Source organism: Aspergillus vadensis, assembly GCF_003184925.1.
Source record: "Aspergillus vadensis CBS 113365 unplaced genomic scaffold BO88scaffold_42, whole genome shotgun sequence".
Taxonomy (NCBI): Eukaryota; Fungi; Ascomycota; class Eurotiomycetes; order Eurotiales; family Aspergillaceae; genus Aspergillus; species Aspergillus vadensis.
This window is the reverse complement of record NW_020292080.1, coordinates 120166-139410: the sequence shown is the minus strand read 5'-3', so window position 1 is coordinate 139410 and position 19245 is coordinate 120166. Positions and strand designations below refer to the sequence as shown.

Here is a 19245-nt window from a genome sequence, read left to right as displayed (position 1 = left end):
ATAATGCCGGAGAGAAGCTTCTACCACATATGAAGAGATGAGAAGCTTGATACCCTGTGAAGGAGATGCCTCCCTATATATTAGGCACAATTTCATTACCAGCCTGGCTAATCTGAAAGGTTTGTGCAAGGGATATGCCCATGGGCTGGAACAGCGGTCTAGCCACTTACGTTGGGCAGCCATGCAGCGACTCACTTGGTCACATTTATTTTCAAAAGGTACCCACGTAGCTGCCACATTTCTCATGTAGGAGTGTAAGAATGTATTATAACGTTACAGGCGTGACTGGCCCAAGGACGATGAGTAGACGTACCACAAAAGGTATGGTAAAAACAACAGGGAACAAGTATCTTAGCAAGGAACCGCACGCTGCTGATTGAAACAATACCGGGGCCATTAAGACAAGCTGAGCAGGCTCGCGAAAGGTATTAAAGCACTTACCCCGGTCCTATACTGATCTCCGTCAACTGTTTAGAGGTAGTGACGTGTATAATATAAACAGTTCCGTTATGGAGAGGGGCAAAGTTGAGACATGATGAGCCAAATCGTGTTGTACCTCTAAATATTGTACTAAGAGAGGGCACAAAATGAGAATTTCTTAGATGTTTCTACTCAGCGAGCGAATGATGATGACTAGTAATCGCTCATATGGAAAGGCGCTTGGAATGCGACCACTATTGAGTGTGTTCTTGTAACTGCAGTTAATATTGCGTAAAGGGTTTTCCGTCAGATTGATGTTGTGGCAAGTACCTCCCCGGCAGTTCGCCTCAGCAGCCAGGAAGAATAACGTTGGTAGGCATTTGTCAATTGGACGTGGCTATCTGTGGAATACATTCTCTTACGTAGTGTAACTGCCGTATCCGTACTTCTCCATCTACGGCCGATTCTCTGGAGCTAGATGGTTGTTCGCATCAAGAGGCACTACAAGGATCGTTCACCGCCAGGTCAGGAATACATTTGTCGATCCCCCTGCCTGGGACGGACGTTGCATACGACGACATGGCGCAGGCGATGGAGCGGCAATTGCGGCTTCGTGTGCTGGATCCCTTGCGTTAAGTACAACTTGCTTTGACCTCTGAGAATCATGTAGACAAGCAAGGGCCCTTGATATCCCAAGCCCACAGTGAGATGACAACCAATGACCGCAGGAAAATAGTTTCAGCAGATAACCCCTCCCTCTTCATTTGGGTCTCAGTTAGTTACCCCAGGCTGTGTTACTAAGCAGATAGATGCATTCGTAACTGCGAGCCCTTATCGAACCTCTGGAAACGGCGTGAGTGCTGACATACTTCGATTCCCTTGGTTACTCACCCAATTTGCAAGGAACTGAAAGTCACACAAATGCACAACGAATTCTGCTCATAATCCTGCCAGAAAGGCATGATCGCCGCCGTGTTCGTAGCTTTTATACCTTTGATGAGCTATAGACGGAACTGATCTACTGACTTTGTCAGTCATGTCAAGTTTCTTGCTGATAGTTGACAGCAATCAGTCCAACCTACTTATAGATGAAATCGATGCGTCCTCTGCAAAGTATCCAAGGTTTGCCCACAACCAGGAAGGGCCAATTCATGTAAAATTTTACCATATGTGAGACTACTTTGGGTGACATCGAAGGAGGCTGCGCGAGAAAGAGACAGGCATTTGTTTCAATCTGCGGTGATCCAAGCCCTCAATTCGACGGTTGGGACCGATGCGAAGACTCCGGCATCGTGGCAGGAAATTTGCCGTTGCATAAAGATAATCCCGATACATAATGAACGCCGTAACGCGCGACAGGTTTGCCCTTAGATATATCCATTTGGATGATGTTGAATCAGGGCCAACAAAAACAAAGGTTGTGGTCTAAACTCACCTCAATTTGGTCTATATATTGCAGTCGGGCCGGACAGGCGGTCACTTGGAGATTTCCAATACGTCGGAAGAATTGTGCACATATACAATTGAGAATATGAAGTATTTCTTGAAAGCATAAGCTTACGAAGGCGGGCCTGTTACGATTTCTCCGAGGGAGATCCATCACGAGTACAAAGAAAGGCAAAGGCCCGTTCTGAACGGGCAAAGAAGACGCTCTCGCAGAAAGCTTGGCGCTCAGTAACATCACGCTAGCACTACTACTGAGCCACTTGGACAGATCATAACCAAGAAGCAGAATAAAACCCTAATGATTCCGGTATGCCGCTATCTAGACCCCTAGGAGCTAATCCGCATCCATCCTTCAATATATCTATCTATGTATCAATCCCATAAACCCCCAAATCCTCCTCCATTCCCACCAAAGCAAATACTGCACTCTCCCTCCCCCCAAACACCCTCAACTTCCTCACCCCCCGGAACTCCAACCCACTCTTCTCCAACACCCTCCGACTACGCATATTGCCCGGCGCACAAAACCCAAACACCCCCTGCACGTTCCACTCGCGTTGCATGTACGAAATGGCCGCCTTCGCTGCCTCAGTCGCGTATCCTCGCCCTTGATGCTCTGGAAGAATAGCGAATCCAATATCTGGTGCAGAGTAGCAATTTGGTGGTTCGCCTTGTATGAGGCTTATGGTGCTAATTGGGAGGATGTTTTGATGAGGTGAGTTGGAGGTGGGCTTGAGGTTGACGAGGAGGAGGCCGAATCCTTTGCGGGTGTATTGGGGAATGATGCGGGTCTGAATAAAGGTCTGGGCGGAATGGCTGTCTGTGATGGAGGTTTTGCTGTTGGTTGTGATGAAGTCGGGGGTGTTCCAGAGGTAAGCGAGGAAGGCGCTGTGGGATGGGCTGGTTGGGTTGAAGTAGGTGATATTAAGGCGGGCGGTGGAAATGGAGAAGTTGCTTGGCGGGTTGGATGTGCTGGTCATCATGGCGGTAATTGTGATGGTCCAGTTTGTATAATAAATGGCTGAGGTGAGGTTACATATATATAGGAAGCTTCTAGACTCGTGGTGTTATCAGCAGTAGATTGGTTAGCAGCGGACCTGGAGTAACCTGTTCTTATCGTATGATAAGGTCTGATGATTACCGCGGATAAGCCAGATATCGGTGGAATCTAGAAAATCAACTAATGCTATTATTGGGGTCTGCGGATGCTTACACATAATTCGGAGTAATTGATTCTAGACAGCCGAATCCCCCAGTCAATGATATGAAATTCTCCTAGATCTGTTTTCATCACCAATGCCACCTCTCTAATTATTAAGAAAATCTGGTTTACCAAAGCGGAAGCGACAGTCCGGGTTATTAGCCCTAAAGGCTGTAGAACAGAAGACCGGATGAGAGTGCTGCCAAGCCTGCGACCATAACTAATACAATGGAGCCCTCTATGCTTCAAGAATACTCCCATGGGTCTGTACGACTACAAACTGCTTTCCTGATTTCGTCACTTCCACAATATGTTGATAACGGTACGGTGCTTTGAAACACTACTCCCCCGGGGCGCGGGAATTTGGATTTGAAGATACTCATACACCGTCTCAGTCACTCATAGAACCCGTGGCTATGCAGGAACTGCTTCACTGCTTACTAGGCAGCTTGAACTGTAGTGGAAGAAGTTGAGAAATGAAACTAAAAACCAAGTCTGCAGAACCGAATCCAGGAAAGAAAATTGGATCTGAAAAGGTCAGTCGGGCTGATCGGAGATTACTTTTTACTATCAGGCTCTAATATTACTACAAGTGTATGCCTCGCTACCAGCCCTAGGCTATTTTTCATGAAATAATCAGGAGCCTAGGTTGCCATTGTTATGCTATGCTTTCAAAAGTTACAAGCTTTTTTACTAAGTGGGCCTTACCGAGCCCCGTCCCCGCCTTTGTTCAATATTGTAATTCTTTCCCCTCCAATTTCCTTCTTTTCCTCATCTATATGCCTTGTCACAGCTTTTCCCTCTCCAACCCAAGATATTACATATCAAAGGCTGTAAGTTCATCCGCTGAAGATGTCTTCTTTACCACCCGGATGGACGGAAGAGCGACTTTAAACCATAACCGAGGATGACTTGTGTCAATTACCGGAGGAGGTAAGATGATCTACTTTTGAACTTCCATGGAACCCTCCATTAGTTTGTACTAACCCCCTCTCACCAACTCAGCAAATCCGCCAAATTGATATAGATTTGATCCCTTTCGACAATGTTCGAGCTCGCACAATTATCTCATTTGCGAAGTTGTTTAAGGAACAAAGATTAAGTCGCGAGAGAAAGGGTATGCCCCCTGTCCCTTCAAAAGATATATTCAAAATAGCCGACGATGCAGTTGTCCAGGTCGTGGAAGAGAATGGATTCGATGACTTTGGTTTCATTACTTTCTGAACAGACTACTCAGATGATGAACGCTGGGATAAATGGGATGCAGAGTATGATCGCCGAATAGATTTATTGATAGAAAGGTCCACTGGCGGTCAGAAGATCATGGATAAATGCTTGATGCCTCGCTTTGAGGATCTGGAATTACATGGTGCTACTCATCAGCAGATACAACAGTAAGATCATCCTTGGGATTTCAATGTTGTCAATGCAGATCACTGATACGAGCCAGATCATACTATGGGTACATAGAAACTGAGGGCTTGGCTCCGGGATTAGATGTGGGCCTGTGTCTAGTTGCTGATACTGCTGCTGTGAAGTCCATGAATAGTGACCTGCCATGGGTGTACGCGTTGGATATGAATTTTAATCATTCGAGCGAAGTGAAAGAGGGGGAATATCCTGGATATTTTTGAGTTGCTGTGGTCTCGGTGATTCCAGAGCTTTATCCTATGCTTACAGCTATGCCACCTGCGGAGCTTTGGGCCCAGGGGGATGAGATATGGCAGTCAGCCGTTTAGTTAGTAACTGTTGGTATTGTGTACTATAAGGGTTGCACATGGGGATTAAAATCACTCATAACATGGTAGTAATGTTTTAGTCATAATACGGCCCATTGGTATGGGTCAAATCAATAGGCAACTCCATCCTGGCACATCAAATGCGACGTGCACATTATCATGAAGCGTCTATGTCCAGAGATCCTCCAATTTTACTCAAAATAATTTCTCTGGACACTTCAGTATAATGTATGACATGACTACTCTCACACTGGGAGTCTCTTGTTGTAAGAAAAGGCCTCCAGGGCAAGGAAAAAAGGTGCTATATTAGTGTAGAGATAATTTGAATGATCCCAGATCCACAAGACCTATAACCCATTTTTAGCTTGGTCAAGGCTCCTATAAAGCCAGACCAAAGATCTTCAGCTTACATTTCGCCCAGTCACTATGTATACTCAATTGTTTATGACATGCTGTTCTCTAAGTCAGGCAGGAACCCTTTCAGAAACCTTGCAATTCAGAAGGGACAATCAAAAATTTATAAAAGGGAAATATATATTATTCAAGAAAATTTTCAAGTATTTCCAAGAGTATGAAGTAGATGTTTATTTGATATTGTTTATAAAAAAAACAAGATTAACATATATACTCATATCAAAGTCTCCAGACTGGCCCCTTTCGGCACAGAGCTTGGCATGGTTAATATAATTTACAATATGTTATAATTATTCTACATCTTGTATTTATGATTTGTTAAAATAATATTTTAGTTTGATAATGGGATTCTCATAAATATTTGATTATTTCTAACTAGGTACTTCAGAGAAGCAGTTAAGCTAAAGACTTTTAGATCACGTGATTATGGCTACTTAGTAATCTACTGGGGATTAATACATTCCAACATATTCATAACTGCATATGTGGTCACCTGACTCTACACGTCACTACTGTAGTCCACTCCTTAGTCAACTTATGGAGCACTTCCATTGGATGAAGTCCCCTTCCTCTCAGACCCGAATTATTTAGGATGAATAGACATTAGGTCATTGCAGACACTTTTGTCATCTTTGGGTCAGGACTCTCTTTGAGGTGTGCAGATCGTAGTGGAACTGTTAGCCTGTCGATCGACTGGGAAAGGCAGGCCTCTCTGATATTGAAGAGTTAATGTTGCCAATGATGCTTGACCACCATGTTACGGGTAAACTCTCAACGCATCAAGCATCTTCCATATCTCAGTCTTGATCAGGATTTATTTCAATGTAGATGCAACCTAATGATGAGAGGCGGCGGAATGAGGATGACGCACATGGCGGCATGGCCAGTCGGTGACTTCATCATGAGTAGTCAACTGTTCCTACGGCCTCTTAAGACTTGTAACATACAATAAATGCATGTATTTTTATCTCATCACGAAGCTATATCCTCAGGTTACCCCAGTTGACCAAGATGCAAGCTGTCAAAAACACCATTGCCGAGAACTTCGGTGGCCCTTCTCACAAACTCGCAGAAGAGAAGTTTGATCTAGATGATGTGCCCGACCTGAGCGGTAAGGTAGCGGTGGTCACCGGAGGTACTGAAGGTAACTTGCTGCATTTTCCCCGAGCCCGCCAACTCCCCGCACGCCTGCAATCGGAAGTTAACTATAATATTCACAATAGGTATCGGCTTCGGCGTTACCCATACCCTTCTCTCTAAAGGAATTTCTAAGCTTTTTGTGACTTCGCTCCGCAAGGAGGTCGCCGATGATGCTCTCTCTGCTATTGAGGAGGAGTTCGGTGCCGAGACACGCCGCCGCTTCATCTGGATCCAATGTGACCTGTCGGATTGGGAACAGACTGCTAAAGTAGCAGCTGAGATTGCATCGCAGACGGACCGCATCGACATCCTTATAAATAATGCCGCCCGAGGCGTCATGACGCGCCAGCTGGCTCCTACCAACGGGATTGACCTGCACATGGCAGCCAACCACATGGGTCACGTCGTGCTGACTTCGCACCTGCTCCCGACGCTGAAGAAGACCGCCGACGCTGGAGACACCGTTCGTATTGTCAACCTCTCTTCTAATGTAGAAGGAAAAACGCCCAAAGACACCGAGTTCGCGTCCGTCGAGGAGCTCAACCGCGAATATAGCCCCACAGAGCTTTACGGTCGGTCCAAATTGGCTGTGCTCCTGTACGCCAAGTGGCTTCACGCCCATCTCCGACCCACACATCCTAATATCATTGTTAATGCAACTCACCCGGGGGTTGTCGATACGGCGCAAACAAATGTCCATATCCATGAGGCACATCCCGTGCTGGGGTATGGCCTTTCCGCCGGCTTGAAACCGTTTCGGAAGACTCAGTTCCAGGGGGCCGTGTCCACTATGTATGCCGCGACCATGGCGACTGAGGGCGGACAGTTCATCAATCCACCACGAATCGTGGAGAGGGGCAGTGATAAGGCCAACGACATGGAGTTAGCTGACAGACTGATGAAGTTGACAGCTGAAGTGGTGGAGAAGAAAACACGGCCGCACAGTAGCGCCAAGGGTTGTCCGTTTACCGAGGACTAGATTCGAATCCAATGAATCCACCGATCACTCGGGTGTTCGCTTTCTGTCCGCTCCCTTTTGGGGCCTAGCTTGGTATTGACACACCGTCGTGCGGGGCTCCATACACTGAGACCGGCCAGATGTTGGAGAAAATATTTGATCAGACAATGATGTCGACTAAAGTTATAACCCTGACCCGTGGCAAACTTGGAGAACTATTATATTTATCTTCATCCACCATATCGTATTCTAGTTGTCGACATCTACCGTGGAAATATCCTTGCCAGAATGGTACAGCAATGGTCACAAGGCGTTCAAGTGTTAGATAGAGAGGGTGCCACCTCAAAGTTATGACAAAACCTCCATGAAAACACGGTGGGAGCAATACGATCCACGAAATGTCTTGAAGATCATCTGACCTGGTCATATCAGCTTTTCTCTGTTTCTTGTTTATCATTATTCTCTTTATCATTATTATGAAAGATACTTATCTTTTCTCTCGATTCTCTCTCCCTTTTTCACTAACCGCCAGGCCGGTCGGGATCCTTTCCCGATAACTAAATATAATAGCTAGTCTAATATTAGTGAGAAAGAGTATCGCGCTTATTTGAATCCATATTAAAAGGCAAAGATGAAGCTGCTTTTACACAGGTAGATAATCTAATTATATGCATGTACCATAGATTATACATATGAAATTGTTAATTATCAACTCAGACGCTTTGCAGCAAGTATCGAAATATCAGCAGTCAGCTTAGGCGTCCCATATCACTTGCTAGTGAAGGCACCAGATGGGCCGGTGGTCGGCCTTACATATTTGAACGGCTATTTTTAGCTACGGGGCATCTAATACCAACACCTAGTATTTACGGAAAAAATAATATATAAAGCCTTCTTTGGCTCTCATAACCTAACGATAAAACTTCCCAACATACCATCACAAAATCAAACACCTTCCTTCCAGCTATAAATATGAGATATAGCCAAACCCTCCTAGCCATGTCTGGCATCATTGCCTCAGCTGCGTCCACAACCACTTCATTTCCTGCCAACTTTACCCTAAGCTCCACTCTTGATAATTCAATACTGACCACCGATGGTTGGGGTATCTATGACGGTACCATGGGAACTACATTAATGTGTAAGCTTCCCCCTGTACTAACTACATACGTATCACGTACACCTATTGATTGTTTTTTCAACGGATGATTATAGTATCTCCCTACGAAGACGGCACCATCGGATACGGGCCCTACGGTCAGGCACTGGCCGTGCTCGCCGATCAGACCTCATTTGCATGGATCATCCAACTCCAGTCAGAGCCTGAGGCTGTCGACACGATTACAGGTTGGGGAGTCTCGGATGATGGGTTCCTTATGCTGAATGGAGAGCAGCTGTGGGCGTTTAATGAGAGCGCTGCGGAGCCAAGAAGGTTGTATTGGGCTGGTGAAGGAAACGAGCAGGGGATGGTCGGTACACAGCTATTGGTGCAAAGTGTGGTGTGACTGAGACAAGGCTTGGTGGTTACTATCTAAGTTGAGGTATCCCATCGAATACTTGAATGCACGAGTATTACTATGGGCATAGATGCTTTATAACAATATCCTTACATGTAACAATATGGGAACTAATAACGTAGAAGTAAGCAGACCATAATTTAAAAGATCATCATAGAGTCAGTTCTTCACAGTTCTGTATAGTGCTTGACACACTGGAAGTATGATAACGAGGGGTTATGATGGCCAATTGAAACTCATACTCAGTGCTACTAGAGTGCCACAGGGTTGCCCATCACGCGTGTGCCTGGAAAAACTTCGCAACCTACAATCCTCGCCGGTGCTCGATTCAAATTCATGCTCTCTCATTCCTGGCGTGGCGATACTTCAACTGGGGAGCCACTGACGCTGCTGAGGTTGTTGGGCCCTGCGGCTTTCCCGAAGCATTGTACTTGGTGATTCTGGACTTTGCGAAAGGCGCAAGGGAGGGGAATGCTCACTACAAGTACCGGTGCACAAGAGGTGGCTAATAGTTGGACGGAATGATCAACAAGGATTTTGTCCCGCTTCGCTATCTAGACTAGAATACAACGGCATCTTGTCCGATTAGTAACAACGGGCACGTGGAGGGGCGCGCTTCTGGAGATAGGATCAAAGTCAGTCAAGCCGTTGCTCCCAAGTTTCCACGCCTAACATGCCTCCCGACGAGTATTGCGGGAATTCTATTGTGGGAGAAGTATCGGATTGCTGGTTTAGGCAGACACTTAGTACTAGGCCACATGAGGATGTGAACCATTGCAAGAGAGAAATTTCCAAGTCGCTTCAGGGCAGTGATGTATGCAGTTGTTCTGAGCGAGGACCTGAGTGTAAACCCAGTGACAGCCGGTGGAGGTAGTATTAATAAATACCTAACGCAGACCCATCGGTAAGACCACTAAGTAACAGACGTTTTGGCGGCCTGACTGCCCAATACAAAAATAAATATAAATAAACACGTAACAAACCAATTTTTAACTAATATAACAGAGAGCTCGAGATTGTCGCGGCCTCCGTAAGGCTGGCCTAACTGTCAGTAATACAAATATCTACATCTTTGATGCCCTTGCTTTCTTTGGAGGCAAAGCCGAGAACATTCCGGCAATTTCTTTCTTGTGATCGTCGGTCAACACGATCCCGAACACATCCGCCAACACCTCGATCCTCTCCTCCTCAGATTCCAAGAAGCTCTTCTCCAGCACCTTGCCAACGTAGAACCGTATAAGCATATTGTGCCATAGCATAACCCAGCCCGCGGGGACCCCTTCCTCCAGCACGTACTGGAAGGCAGTGACACGGAACCGAAACCATACGCGTTTATTTGTACCAACTGCTCGGGCACCAGCCTCGTAATCCGTGTCCAGCCACTCGCACTCCTTGAATGCATATACGTCCATCCAAGGCGCCGCCGGTGATTTCATGCTTTGGAACTGCAGTCGCCAGTATTTCAAATGGTACGCCCGGCCTTTGTTGATATTGTCGTAGATCAGCCGCCCCCGACGGCCCAAGCGCCCATCGACAAATTCTTGCCCATCACGCAGGGCAATCGGCTGGACAGGGCAGTTCGGACCGAACCCCCCATCGACAAGGTAATCTTGTCCGTCAACACGAACAATAAGAACCATGTGTTGCCAGTCACCGAACTGTGCACCCACCGGTCGGTTAGGATCGCCGGTGGTTGCAAGAGAAATGCTAGCTGCTGCGTTCAGACGCGCTGCGCTGTTGTAGAGCGTGTATCCGATGGAAAGCAGGACTTCGCTTAGGATCCTGACTACCTGGAAGCAGGTGCCACCTTGACGACGAAGCACAATCTTTTCGTATAGACCTTGAGGTTTGAGCTCAAAATACTGCTGGGGGGTGTAGTGCAGCACTGTATTTTCAAAGGGAACCCCTGCAACATGATGGCGCACAAGGCTGGTCAGAACCTCTAGGTCTTTATTCCCAGCGCTCAAGCGAGCGCGAGTGTCATAAGGAAGTTTGATGCGTTCGAAGTATTGTTCTAGTTGGGCCGGTGTATATGACATCTTGGAGGAATGGGTTTAGGGTTTGAGATAGAAGGGGTTGTCTACCTAGGTGTGTTCGACGACCTGGATTATATAGAATGAGTCGGTCTCATGGACATTGACAAGATGTCCTCTAAGATCGACACTAATAACGAGGTAAGGCGGACGCTACTTGATTGTAGCATGTGAAAATTCCATAATAAATGATTGGTATAGAGCTGCATCTCTTGCAAGTCTAACGAACAACTACCAAATCTTATCCTGCCAACTCATGGAAGATCTAGTATCAACTACAGGGGATACGCTTATTAGCAATTGGAAGAGGAAAGGGAGAAGAAAAAGGAAAAATAACATCGATTATTTGAATGGGATGGAGGGAATTTCCTAAACTTCAGTTTCCTTTTCTTCAAGGTTATTGACACGATGTGATTTTCCTTTTCCTCTATGAAATTGCACTTCCTGTGATTCGCACGGAGTATCTGAGACGGTACTTAGTATAGTATCGACGGGCTGATCCATATTGACGGACAGGGGAGTTTTGGTTTATATGACATGGAACTAGTGGGGATAGTGTGTTGATAATAAAGGAGTCCATAGTTACAATAAACTACGTAGTATATGAATCAGCCGCGTGATCGTCGGGCCCTAGCATCCTGTAGTGTAACCGGTGAGCTGAAATATATTTCCGGCAGAATTAGACTCACCGAGCCGCGGAGGAGTGCGTTTATCCACGTCCATCAACGGAGTAAAGTAAGCCCGTCAATCCTGTTCGTGCACCATGGTATCTATTTAGATCCTTATAATTGTTAGTCCGTAGCCGGATTATAGTGAAGATCTCCTACCGGTCCTCATTGAAGTTAAGTGTTTTACCAAATGCAACAAGATGCGTAATGCCGATTGAACCTTCATCGGCTGACTCCAATCACCTTGCGTGATCGTGCCTAACGTAACCAAGGGCTAGTAAGTCAACGCATACATACTGCATGAATTTTCTACGATCATACGTACTTAGCGAGCTACTCAAGCTTACCATCTCCTTTGAGTGCGTCAGTGAGGTGTAAACAGCTTCAGTCACCGTTAATAGAAACTCCGACACGCATGTCGTTGTTCAGCTGTGGTGGCTAGATGCCCTATTTAAGCATGACAATGGCAGTGAAGCCAATATGACCGCCATTTTCCAAATTGAATGACAGCAAAATGGCCCCTACCGTCTTGATCACAGGTGCAACAGGCTTCATTGGGTCTCGCGTTGCCCTTGAGGTTTTGCAGGCCGGATACCGCGCACGCCTGTCTATCCGACGCCCTGAACAGGCTGAGAAGTTGCGCCGCATATTCAGCAGCCATCTCAGTAATATTGACTTCATCGTTGTGAGCGACATTACGATCACTGGGTGTTTTGATGAGGCAATTCAGGACGTGCAATATGTTGTACATGTTGCATCACCACTTCCAGATCGAAACAGCGACCTTTTGGTTCCTGCAATGCAGGGAACAACATCCATATTGGAGTCTGCTTGCAAAAATTCATCTATCAGGAAGGTTGTTGTCACATCTTCAATATCATCATTTATGCCCCTGGCTGGTCAACCGCACGGGACAGTGATCACTGGTGAGAAAGTTCTGCTTTGGTTCCAAATGGCGGACATCTACTAACCATCCATAGAGGATACTGGAGTTCCCTATGATGCGAAGCAGGGCATCTCGCCTTTGCTCGACCCCATGGTACAGTACCGCGCGAGTAAGGTAGCCTCCTATCAAGCGATCATCGACTTTGTACAACAGCACAACCCACCGTTTGATGTGACAACATTTCATCCATCTTGGGTTTATGGTCGAAATCCGGTGCAAGAACCACATGACAATGTTAGTGGAAGTTGCGGAGCGCTGGTACTCACTCTTATGTCATCGGAAAAGCCCATCAACGGTCAATTCCTGGGGGTTCATGTTGATGATGTCGCTGCGGCACACGTCAAGGCATTGGGTGATTCCACACGAGGCTTCCAGTCCTTCTTACTCTCTGCTCCACGCCGGTCATGGAAGGAGGTGAACGAGTTCGTCCGCCAACAATACCCCTCCGTCGCCTGGAAGTTGATTCCAGAGGACTGGATGAACTACGCGGTGGACTCGAGTAGAGCTGAGAAAGAGCTCGGTCTCAAATTCAAGTCAATGGAGGATCAAGTGAGAGACACCGTTGATCAGCAGTTGGAGTTTGGGAAGTTGCCGGTTCAGTCTGTTCTGTAATTATAAAGCAAATTGTATGAGACAGTAACATCATATAAAATACAATTTTTGAAAACTATATATGCTGTGGACTGAAGAACTAGTCTCTCCCGCTACTCCAGATACAGATAGGCACTACCAAGCACTGCCTTGGAGTCTCCATCCCTCCTTCGAAAGCAAGGCGAGGCGCCCTTTTGCTTAATTGATAAGGAGATCCGTGTGACCGGGAGTTGCTCAGTGGCAATACCGTGGTTCTTGACCCTGTATTGTTCCAGGTTCTGGTTGAAATAGTCTTTTCCCTACTCTCCGCAGGTGAGAATGGGCCTTCATACAATAATGGAACTAGAGGAAATAGGAGGCCAGCCTGCTGTTTTTAGATATCGGTGAGATGAGGGTATTAAATAGACCTGCAATCCACTCCGTTGTTTTGGCTTCTATGGGATCTCTCCCTAGCAGGTGGTCGTTCTAATCATGACACTCCGCCGCCACACAGGCAAGGACTGTGCTGTAAGGAGTGTCCTCGTAAACAGGCATTATGGTATAGCTGAACATCACTATTCGTAGCGATTTGATTATAAGGCAATATTCCCCTACAGCAAATCTTCAGTGATGCCAAAAAGGAAATAACTGCGCCAACGGAAGTATCGTGAAGTCCAGTCAAAATCTATAATTGTCTTGGACTTATTTCGCCAAAAGCGTCGATCCGAGATGGAGATACAGCCTACCGTACAGGACACACCAGAAACTTCTATCAGTTCTGCGCCTCTTCATGGCGTCACATGAAGACCCAGTCGAGTTGCAGATGTAGAAGATACGAACTTCACCCATAATTGCTTTTCAGATGCCCTGATTTGCAGACTATATGGCTTTAAGGGGCGGGCTAGTTGGCACTTGATCGAATGACCAATTTTGGGCGTATCTGTGCCGAGACACAAACGTGCACGGCACCACCATCATACCATAAATAGATACCGGGAGACTGGCTTCGGCTGCTTCAATTATTCTTGCTGCTCCAATTAGTTTGTCCGATGCCGATTCCGAATTAAGGGTCCGATTACAACTGAAGGAACCTGGGGCGGTACCAACATCTACATATTTTAACACGGGAACGCATCCCATCTTCAAGCGAGACAAAGAAGCAGCACAACCGAAGAAAAGAACTGAAGCAAGCCAGCAACGATGTCCAGCGGAGTCCTGAGCCGACCCGGTGTATCCATCTACTACGAAATCCGCGGTTCCGGTCCACCGCTTCTCATCATCCCAGCGGCCCATGGAACGCACCTAACCCACGAAGACCTCGCCTTGCGGCTATCGTCCCAATACACTGTTATCGGCTTCGATCGGCGAGGCTCCCTCCGCAGTCGCTTCCTCTCTCCACCGACGAAAGAACAGCAACGAACCCTGCTGAAGGACACCGTCGACGACATAGTCGCTCTCATACAGCACCTCTCGCCTGACCAGCCAGTCCTCATCTACAGCATTTCACTCGGTTGCATGCATGCCCTTGAACTGCTCTGCACTCATCCAGACTTGGTCCGAGAGATAATTGTTCATGACCCGTGCATACCATGCCTCCTACCAAAGCAGAGCTATGAGCAGGTCTCTGCAGCGTTCCTGTCGACCGTTTCGATATACAAGGCCCATGGTCCAGCTGCCGCCTCGGAGACATTTGTCCCGGTCGTAACGAGCGATGAAGACCGTGCGCTGCTTCGTGACTCGCCCACTCATAAGAAGCTCCTTGCATTGTCGATTCTCTGTTTCAACTTCCTCTTTGAATATGAGTTACCTGTACTGCTAGGATACCAAGTACCCTTCCCTGTGTTGAAGGCCTATCGGGAAAAGATCACTCTCATCAGGGGTGAACTGTCCTCAACTCCGTTGACCACTGAACCGATCACCACCTTAGGTGCCGAGTTAGGCTTACCAGTAAAGATGGTAGCCGGTGGGCATCTGCCATCCGCTACTCATCCCGAGGCCTTCACAGAAGAGTTATTGAGCATTCTGGGGGAAGCATTGTGAGGCTTTCTTGAACATCTTCCCCGCTGCCTTTCCGGAGCAGAACACCCGATTCTGTTCTTGTCCAGGATTGCCCTAGGCATATGAGTTCCGTATATAGCAAAATTAATCCCGATTAGCGGGCAATATAGAACAATCAAATTTCTTTAAAATCGTCGGACATACCAATACTAAAGCCGCGTGTTGGATTAGAGATAGAGATATCGTGTCAGCGGGACCAAATACCACTGTGTCGCCGAACGTAGGAATTCTTCAACACGTTTTATTCGCCGATTGAAAGAGATATGGAAAAACTTGGCGTACAAGAGAAATACACTGTAAGTCATGTCACCAGCGACTGCCTTTCCAGAGTCTGGCAATAAAATTTCGCTTGGCCGAGTTTGGATGACTGGATACCAAGCGGACTTTGTTTGCAGTTTCTCGTGTTTTCGGATGGTCGGGACCCATGGTCTCCTCGTAGCTGGCAAGAGCGCGCAAGTAAAGCTCCTTTGCCCTGTGGGCTTTGTGCTGATCCCGATACAAGTCTCCTAAGTTAGATACCGCGTCCAGTGTAAGGAAATGGTTAGGACCGAGGCTTTTTTCATATCCGTTTAGGCATTCTTTGAACATTTTCTCCGCTTCTTTCAGTTGGCCCCGGTCTTGGTGAACGACACCTAGATTGTTCAAAGCACCGAGTGCTGCAGAATGCGTTGGGCTGTGTTTCCGCCATTCGGCCAAGACCAACTTATAGGTCTCTTCTGCTTCCCGGAGTCTGCCCTGTTCTCGGTATACATTTGCTAAGTTGTTCAGAATAGCAAGCACCGGTCCACTGCGCTTCCCATTGATCTGCTCTTTGGCGGACAGAACGCGTTGAAATAATGACTCTGCCTTATCGAGCTTCCCTCTCTGACAACAAAAAACAGCCAGGGTATGGGCCAACTCAAGTGTATAGGTGTGGTCATGACCAAAGGTGCGGTCAAAGCCGTTGAGTGCTCGTTCTTGCATCTGCTCCGCTTCCTGCAGCCTGCCTTGCATATAATAGAGATTTCCAATATGGTGGATAGTATGAAGAGTTGAGGAGTGAAAAGCGCCTAGAACCTTCTCTCGTCCCAACAAAACGCGTTGGTACATTTCCTCGGCCGCTTTCAATTTACCCTGTGAGCGATAAATGGTGCCTAGCTGGAATTGCGTGTCGAATACAGACGCGTGATCTTTCCCAAATACTGTCATCCTTCCAGAAAGGGCTCTCTCACACATTTCTTCAGCTTCCTGTCCTCGGCCTTGCTCAAAATAGACAACACCTATGTTATGGATTGTGTTTAGCGTCGACGTATGATATTCACCAAGAGATCTCTGTTTGCCCCTCAAGGCTTCGTCGTATAGCTCTTCTGCTGCGGGTAATCTGTATTGAGAAAAGTAGATGTTTGCAAGGTTATGCATTGCATCCATTACCAATGGACTGCTTGCTGTCGATAAACTTCGGTATCCCGTCAGTGCCTTGTAGCACAGCCTTTCGGCCTCGTCCAGTCTCCCCTGAGCATGGTAGATATTGGCAAGACTCTGAAGGGTATCCAGCGCCTCCAGTTGAGAATAATCAATCTCGGTGCTTTTATATCCGGAAAGCGCCCGCTCAAACATCAGCTCGGCTGATCTCAAATCTCCCCGGTCATGGTACAGCAAGCCCATGTTATGGACGGTCTGGAGAGTGACTCTGTGATCTGGGCCGAACGCCATCTCTCTCCCAGCAAGTGCCATTTGGTACATCTGCTCTGCTCGTTCGTGCCTTCCATGTGTCCAATACAGGCGCCCCATCGCATGAAGTGCCGAAAGGACCTCAGAATCTCGACTCTCTCTTGGTTTGTCTCGTATCAATGGCATGAGTCTGTTTGCGTGATACAGAAGGCGCTGTTGCAACGACCAGTCGTTCGTGTCTAGCGCAAATTGGGCGTTCGAGCCCACAGTGACTGCTAGAATGGTAAAGGTCTCTCTGCTAAGCTCATCGAGGTCCGAATCGACTGACGGAAGCTCATTCTCACACCAATCTTGTATGACCGGGTGTAAGCAATAACTCCCGTGGCGCGAAGACTGCTGTACCAGCGAGAAGTCCAGCAATATCTGCATCAACTTTGAAAATTGGATCTCGTTTGAGAAAGCTTCTGAAAGTCCTGAGGGTATAATGCGGGATTGCATGGCGCTGTGGAGTAGCTCGTACCATATATCCTCGTGATGAAAGAGCGAAAGAATAAAGAAGGTCTGTGCTGCTAGTGGAGAGGTTTGCTTAACTGCCTCATAAGAAACTCTCCACGCCGTCTGCAAATTTCCGTTTGGGTACCCTCGAAGAGGTTGTGCGGCTGCCTGAAGGCTGCACCATTCGCGTTGGTAGTATTCCAAGTATTTGGAGCAGCTCATACCTGTCCGGTGGATATAGGAGCCTGCAAGTGCCAGTGCTAAAGGTAATCCGTGCAAACGCTTAGCTAGTGCTTCGGAGCTTGGGTCGTTTTGGCATCTGCCGTATGTGCTGTCTCTAGGGCCTGGGTCGCCAGTGAGTAGTTGCAAGGCATCCTCAAAGGGAAGCGGCGTGAGTGGGTGAGCGATCATGCCCTCAGCAAGTTGCGGTGATCGAGTTGTGATGATGATCGAGCCATGATCTGCAGTCGGCAGCCAGCTTTTAATGTCAGGAGCTTCTACATCATCGTAGATGAGAAGCCACCCAGCGTTATTTCTCTTCGACAGCCACTCTAGGGCTATTTTGGCACATAAAGGTGGCCCTTCTTGCATCGAATGGTGGTGCGTACTGTCGGTTGCAGCCATATCTCTGACGCGGACAACGAGGTCTGCAAATGACGCATTCAAGGTAGTCTCATCCTTGCCATGCAGCCAGAAAATTGATGTGAAGTCCTCTTTGTGCATGCGAGCGAAGTGGGCTGCTAGTTGTGTTTTGCCCAGCCCACCCATTCCATGTATCACGACACCTTTGCGCGCCGTTCCTTTATTCGGTCGCAGGATCTCCCATAGCTTGCGGAGGTTTACATCCCGACCGACAAAGTTGCTAATCGTGGGTACGTCAGTCAGTTGAAATGGAATGTGGTAATTTTCTAGCCTCTGACTATCAGCGGTCAGATGCTCTATCAGGAACAAGTTACGTCACTCACCCTGCGAAGTATCTATCGAAGCGGCCATGTGATGTTGCGAAACTGGCATCACGGAAAGTAGTTCCTTCGCATAAGCTGCAGCTGTAGCGGCAGCATACCCATGCCATGCGTCATTCTTGTGTGAATCAGCATAGTCACATATGCCACGGATCACCAAACATGGAAGATGGTTAATCAAACCGGCTGCTTCCATCTCAACACAGTACGCCCCAAGCTCCTGCCCTAACTTGTCACGTACGTGACTGTCTTTGATCACTTGGTTCCCTGATGCAATCAACCCATAATGAACCACTGGCGAGTCATCGCATCGGACAGGCCGTGCAGCTGTCTTCGACTCATCGCAATTTGCACATCCATCGGACCGGATGCCAGCATGATGATAATCTGCAAGATACAGATGGTCTTCCGTCGCCGGCCTCGAGAAGACCAAGGCTCCCTGTCCAGGCCTTCTCCTCTCAAATTCCGACAGGAAAGAAACAAAATGACGGTCATGTGACAAATGGTTTGCTTCTACTTTAGAGATCGCGTGCAAGAGGGATCTGGGCGGGCTATTCAGGATACCTGTCCGCTGAAAGCCAGCGGCTGTTGCTTTTCCAAAGTCATATTGTACGACTCCTCCGTTCTTGTCGGTAGGTCTTGCAACTACTACGTCACCGAGACGGACATCTGCATTCTCAGTCGGTATGCCTCCGCCAATACCGACTAGGAGGGCAAATTGGATGGAATGGAAAGTTGACAAAAGTTGGGTCGCGACAACAGCTGCGGAGATTGTCCCGCATACACCGCTCGGTAAACAGGTGAGGACAATTCTATGGCCACATATGCACCCTAGCGTGTAAACATTCGCGTCAGTCGGTCCGGCTGGAAGTTGATCGTGGGTCTCATCCAGAAGGGCTTGGGCAGCCGCCAGCTCCACTGGGAGTGCGCATATCCACGCCACGGTATAATCATTGTGAGAAGGTTTCGACCCTGATGCCATTATGAGCGTCGGGGTGGTGGTGCTAAGCTTGTTTCTTATTGAGGAG

General features: G+C 47.5%; 9 protein-coding genes across 9 annotated transcripts; 6 read left to right on the top strand and 3 right to left on the bottom strand.

Annotated features, from left to right (window-relative positions):
* Nucleotides 1–37: 37 nt before the first annotated feature.
* On the top strand, nucleotides 38–1975 carry BO88DRAFT_353504 (uncharacterized protein; the record flags this gene model as incomplete). The annotated part of the gene is made up of 8 exons (XM_025703642.1): nucleotides 38–119; nucleotides 280–321; nucleotides 402–445; nucleotides 702–792; nucleotides 917–1033; nucleotides 1428–1542; nucleotides 1641–1779; nucleotides 1880–1975. 8 exons carry the CDS (start codon nucleotides 38–40, stop codon nucleotides 1973–1975), a joined length of 726 nt encoding a protein of 241 aa, XP_025557194.1.
* Nucleotides 1976–2231: 256 nt separating this feature from the next.
* Nucleotides 2232–2849, bottom strand: BO88DRAFT_447746 (GNAT family N-acetyltransferase; the record flags this gene model as incomplete). The annotated part of the gene is made up of 1 exon (XM_025710393.1): nucleotides 2232–2849. One exon carries the CDS (start codon nucleotides 2847–2849, stop codon nucleotides 2232–2234), a length of 618 nt encoding a protein of 205 aa, XP_025557193.1.
* Nucleotides 2850–3846: 997 nt separating this feature from the next.
* BO88DRAFT_430526 (uncharacterized protein) lies at nucleotides 3847–4806 on the top strand (the record flags this gene model as incomplete). Its single annotated transcript, XM_025709258.1, has 6 exons — nucleotides 3847–3900; nucleotides 3974–4000; nucleotides 4073–4274; nucleotides 4296–4461; nucleotides 4518–4668; nucleotides 4729–4806. The coding sequence occupies 6 exons, from the start codon at nucleotides 3847–3849 to the stop codon at nucleotides 4804–4806; spliced, it is 678 nt and encodes a 225-aa protein (XP_025557192.1).
* A 1425-nt stretch (nucleotides 4807–6231) lies between these two features.
* On the top strand, nucleotides 6232–7339 carry BO88DRAFT_353511 (retinol dehydrogenase 12; the record flags this gene model as incomplete). Its single annotated transcript, XM_025703644.1, has 2 exons — nucleotides 6232–6364; nucleotides 6444–7339. 2 exons carry the CDS (start codon nucleotides 6232–6234, stop codon nucleotides 7337–7339), a joined length of 1029 nt encoding a protein of 342 aa, XP_025557191.1.
* Nucleotides 7340–8252: 913 nt separating this feature from the next.
* BO88DRAFT_399330 (uncharacterized protein) lies at nucleotides 8253–8903 on the top strand. The gene is made up of 2 exons (XM_025705363.1): nucleotides 8253–8459; nucleotides 8534–8903. The coding sequence occupies exons 1-2, from the start codon at nucleotides 8291–8293 to the stop codon at nucleotides 8821–8823; spliced, it is 459 nt and encodes a 152-aa protein (XP_025557190.1). The 5' UTR covers nucleotides 8253–8290; the 3' UTR covers nucleotides 8824–8903.
* A 996-nt stretch (nucleotides 8904–9899) lies between these two features.
* BO88DRAFT_420400 (arylamine N-acetyltransferase family protein) lies at nucleotides 9900–10874 on the bottom strand (the record flags this gene model as incomplete). Its single annotated transcript, XM_025708445.1, has 1 exon — nucleotides 9900–10874. One exon carries the CDS (start codon nucleotides 10872–10874, stop codon nucleotides 9900–9902), a length of 975 nt encoding a protein of 324 aa, XP_025557189.1.
* Nucleotides 10875–12050: 1176 nt separating this feature from the next.
* On the top strand, nucleotides 12051–13094 carry BO88DRAFT_420399 (NAD dependent epimerase/dehydratase family protein; the record flags this gene model as incomplete). The annotated part of the gene is made up of 2 exons (XM_025708444.1): nucleotides 12051–12462; nucleotides 12517–13094. 2 exons carry the CDS (start codon nucleotides 12051–12053, stop codon nucleotides 13092–13094), a joined length of 990 nt encoding a protein of 329 aa, XP_025557188.1.
* A 997-nt stretch (nucleotides 13095–14091) lies between these two features.
* Nucleotides 14092–15092, top strand: BO88DRAFT_492233 (alpha/beta fold hydrolase; the record flags this gene model as incomplete). Its single annotated transcript, XM_025712906.1, has 1 exon — nucleotides 14092–15092. The coding sequence occupies exon 1, from the start codon at nucleotides 14253–14255 to the stop codon at nucleotides 15090–15092; it is 840 nt and encodes a 279-aa protein (XP_025557187.1). The 5' UTR covers nucleotides 14092–14252.
* A 145-nt stretch (nucleotides 15093–15237) lies between these two features.
* On the bottom strand, nucleotides 15238–19199 carry BO88DRAFT_376443 (TPR-like protein; the record flags this gene model as incomplete). Its single annotated transcript, XM_025704366.1, has 3 exons — nucleotides 15238–18170; nucleotides 18273–18437; nucleotides 18477–19199. The coding sequence occupies 3 exons, from the start codon at nucleotides 19197–19199 to the stop codon at nucleotides 15417–15419; spliced, it is 3642 nt and encodes a 1213-aa protein (XP_025557186.1). The 3' UTR covers nucleotides 15238–15416.
* Between the last annotated feature and the right edge of the window lie 46 nt (nucleotides 19200–19245).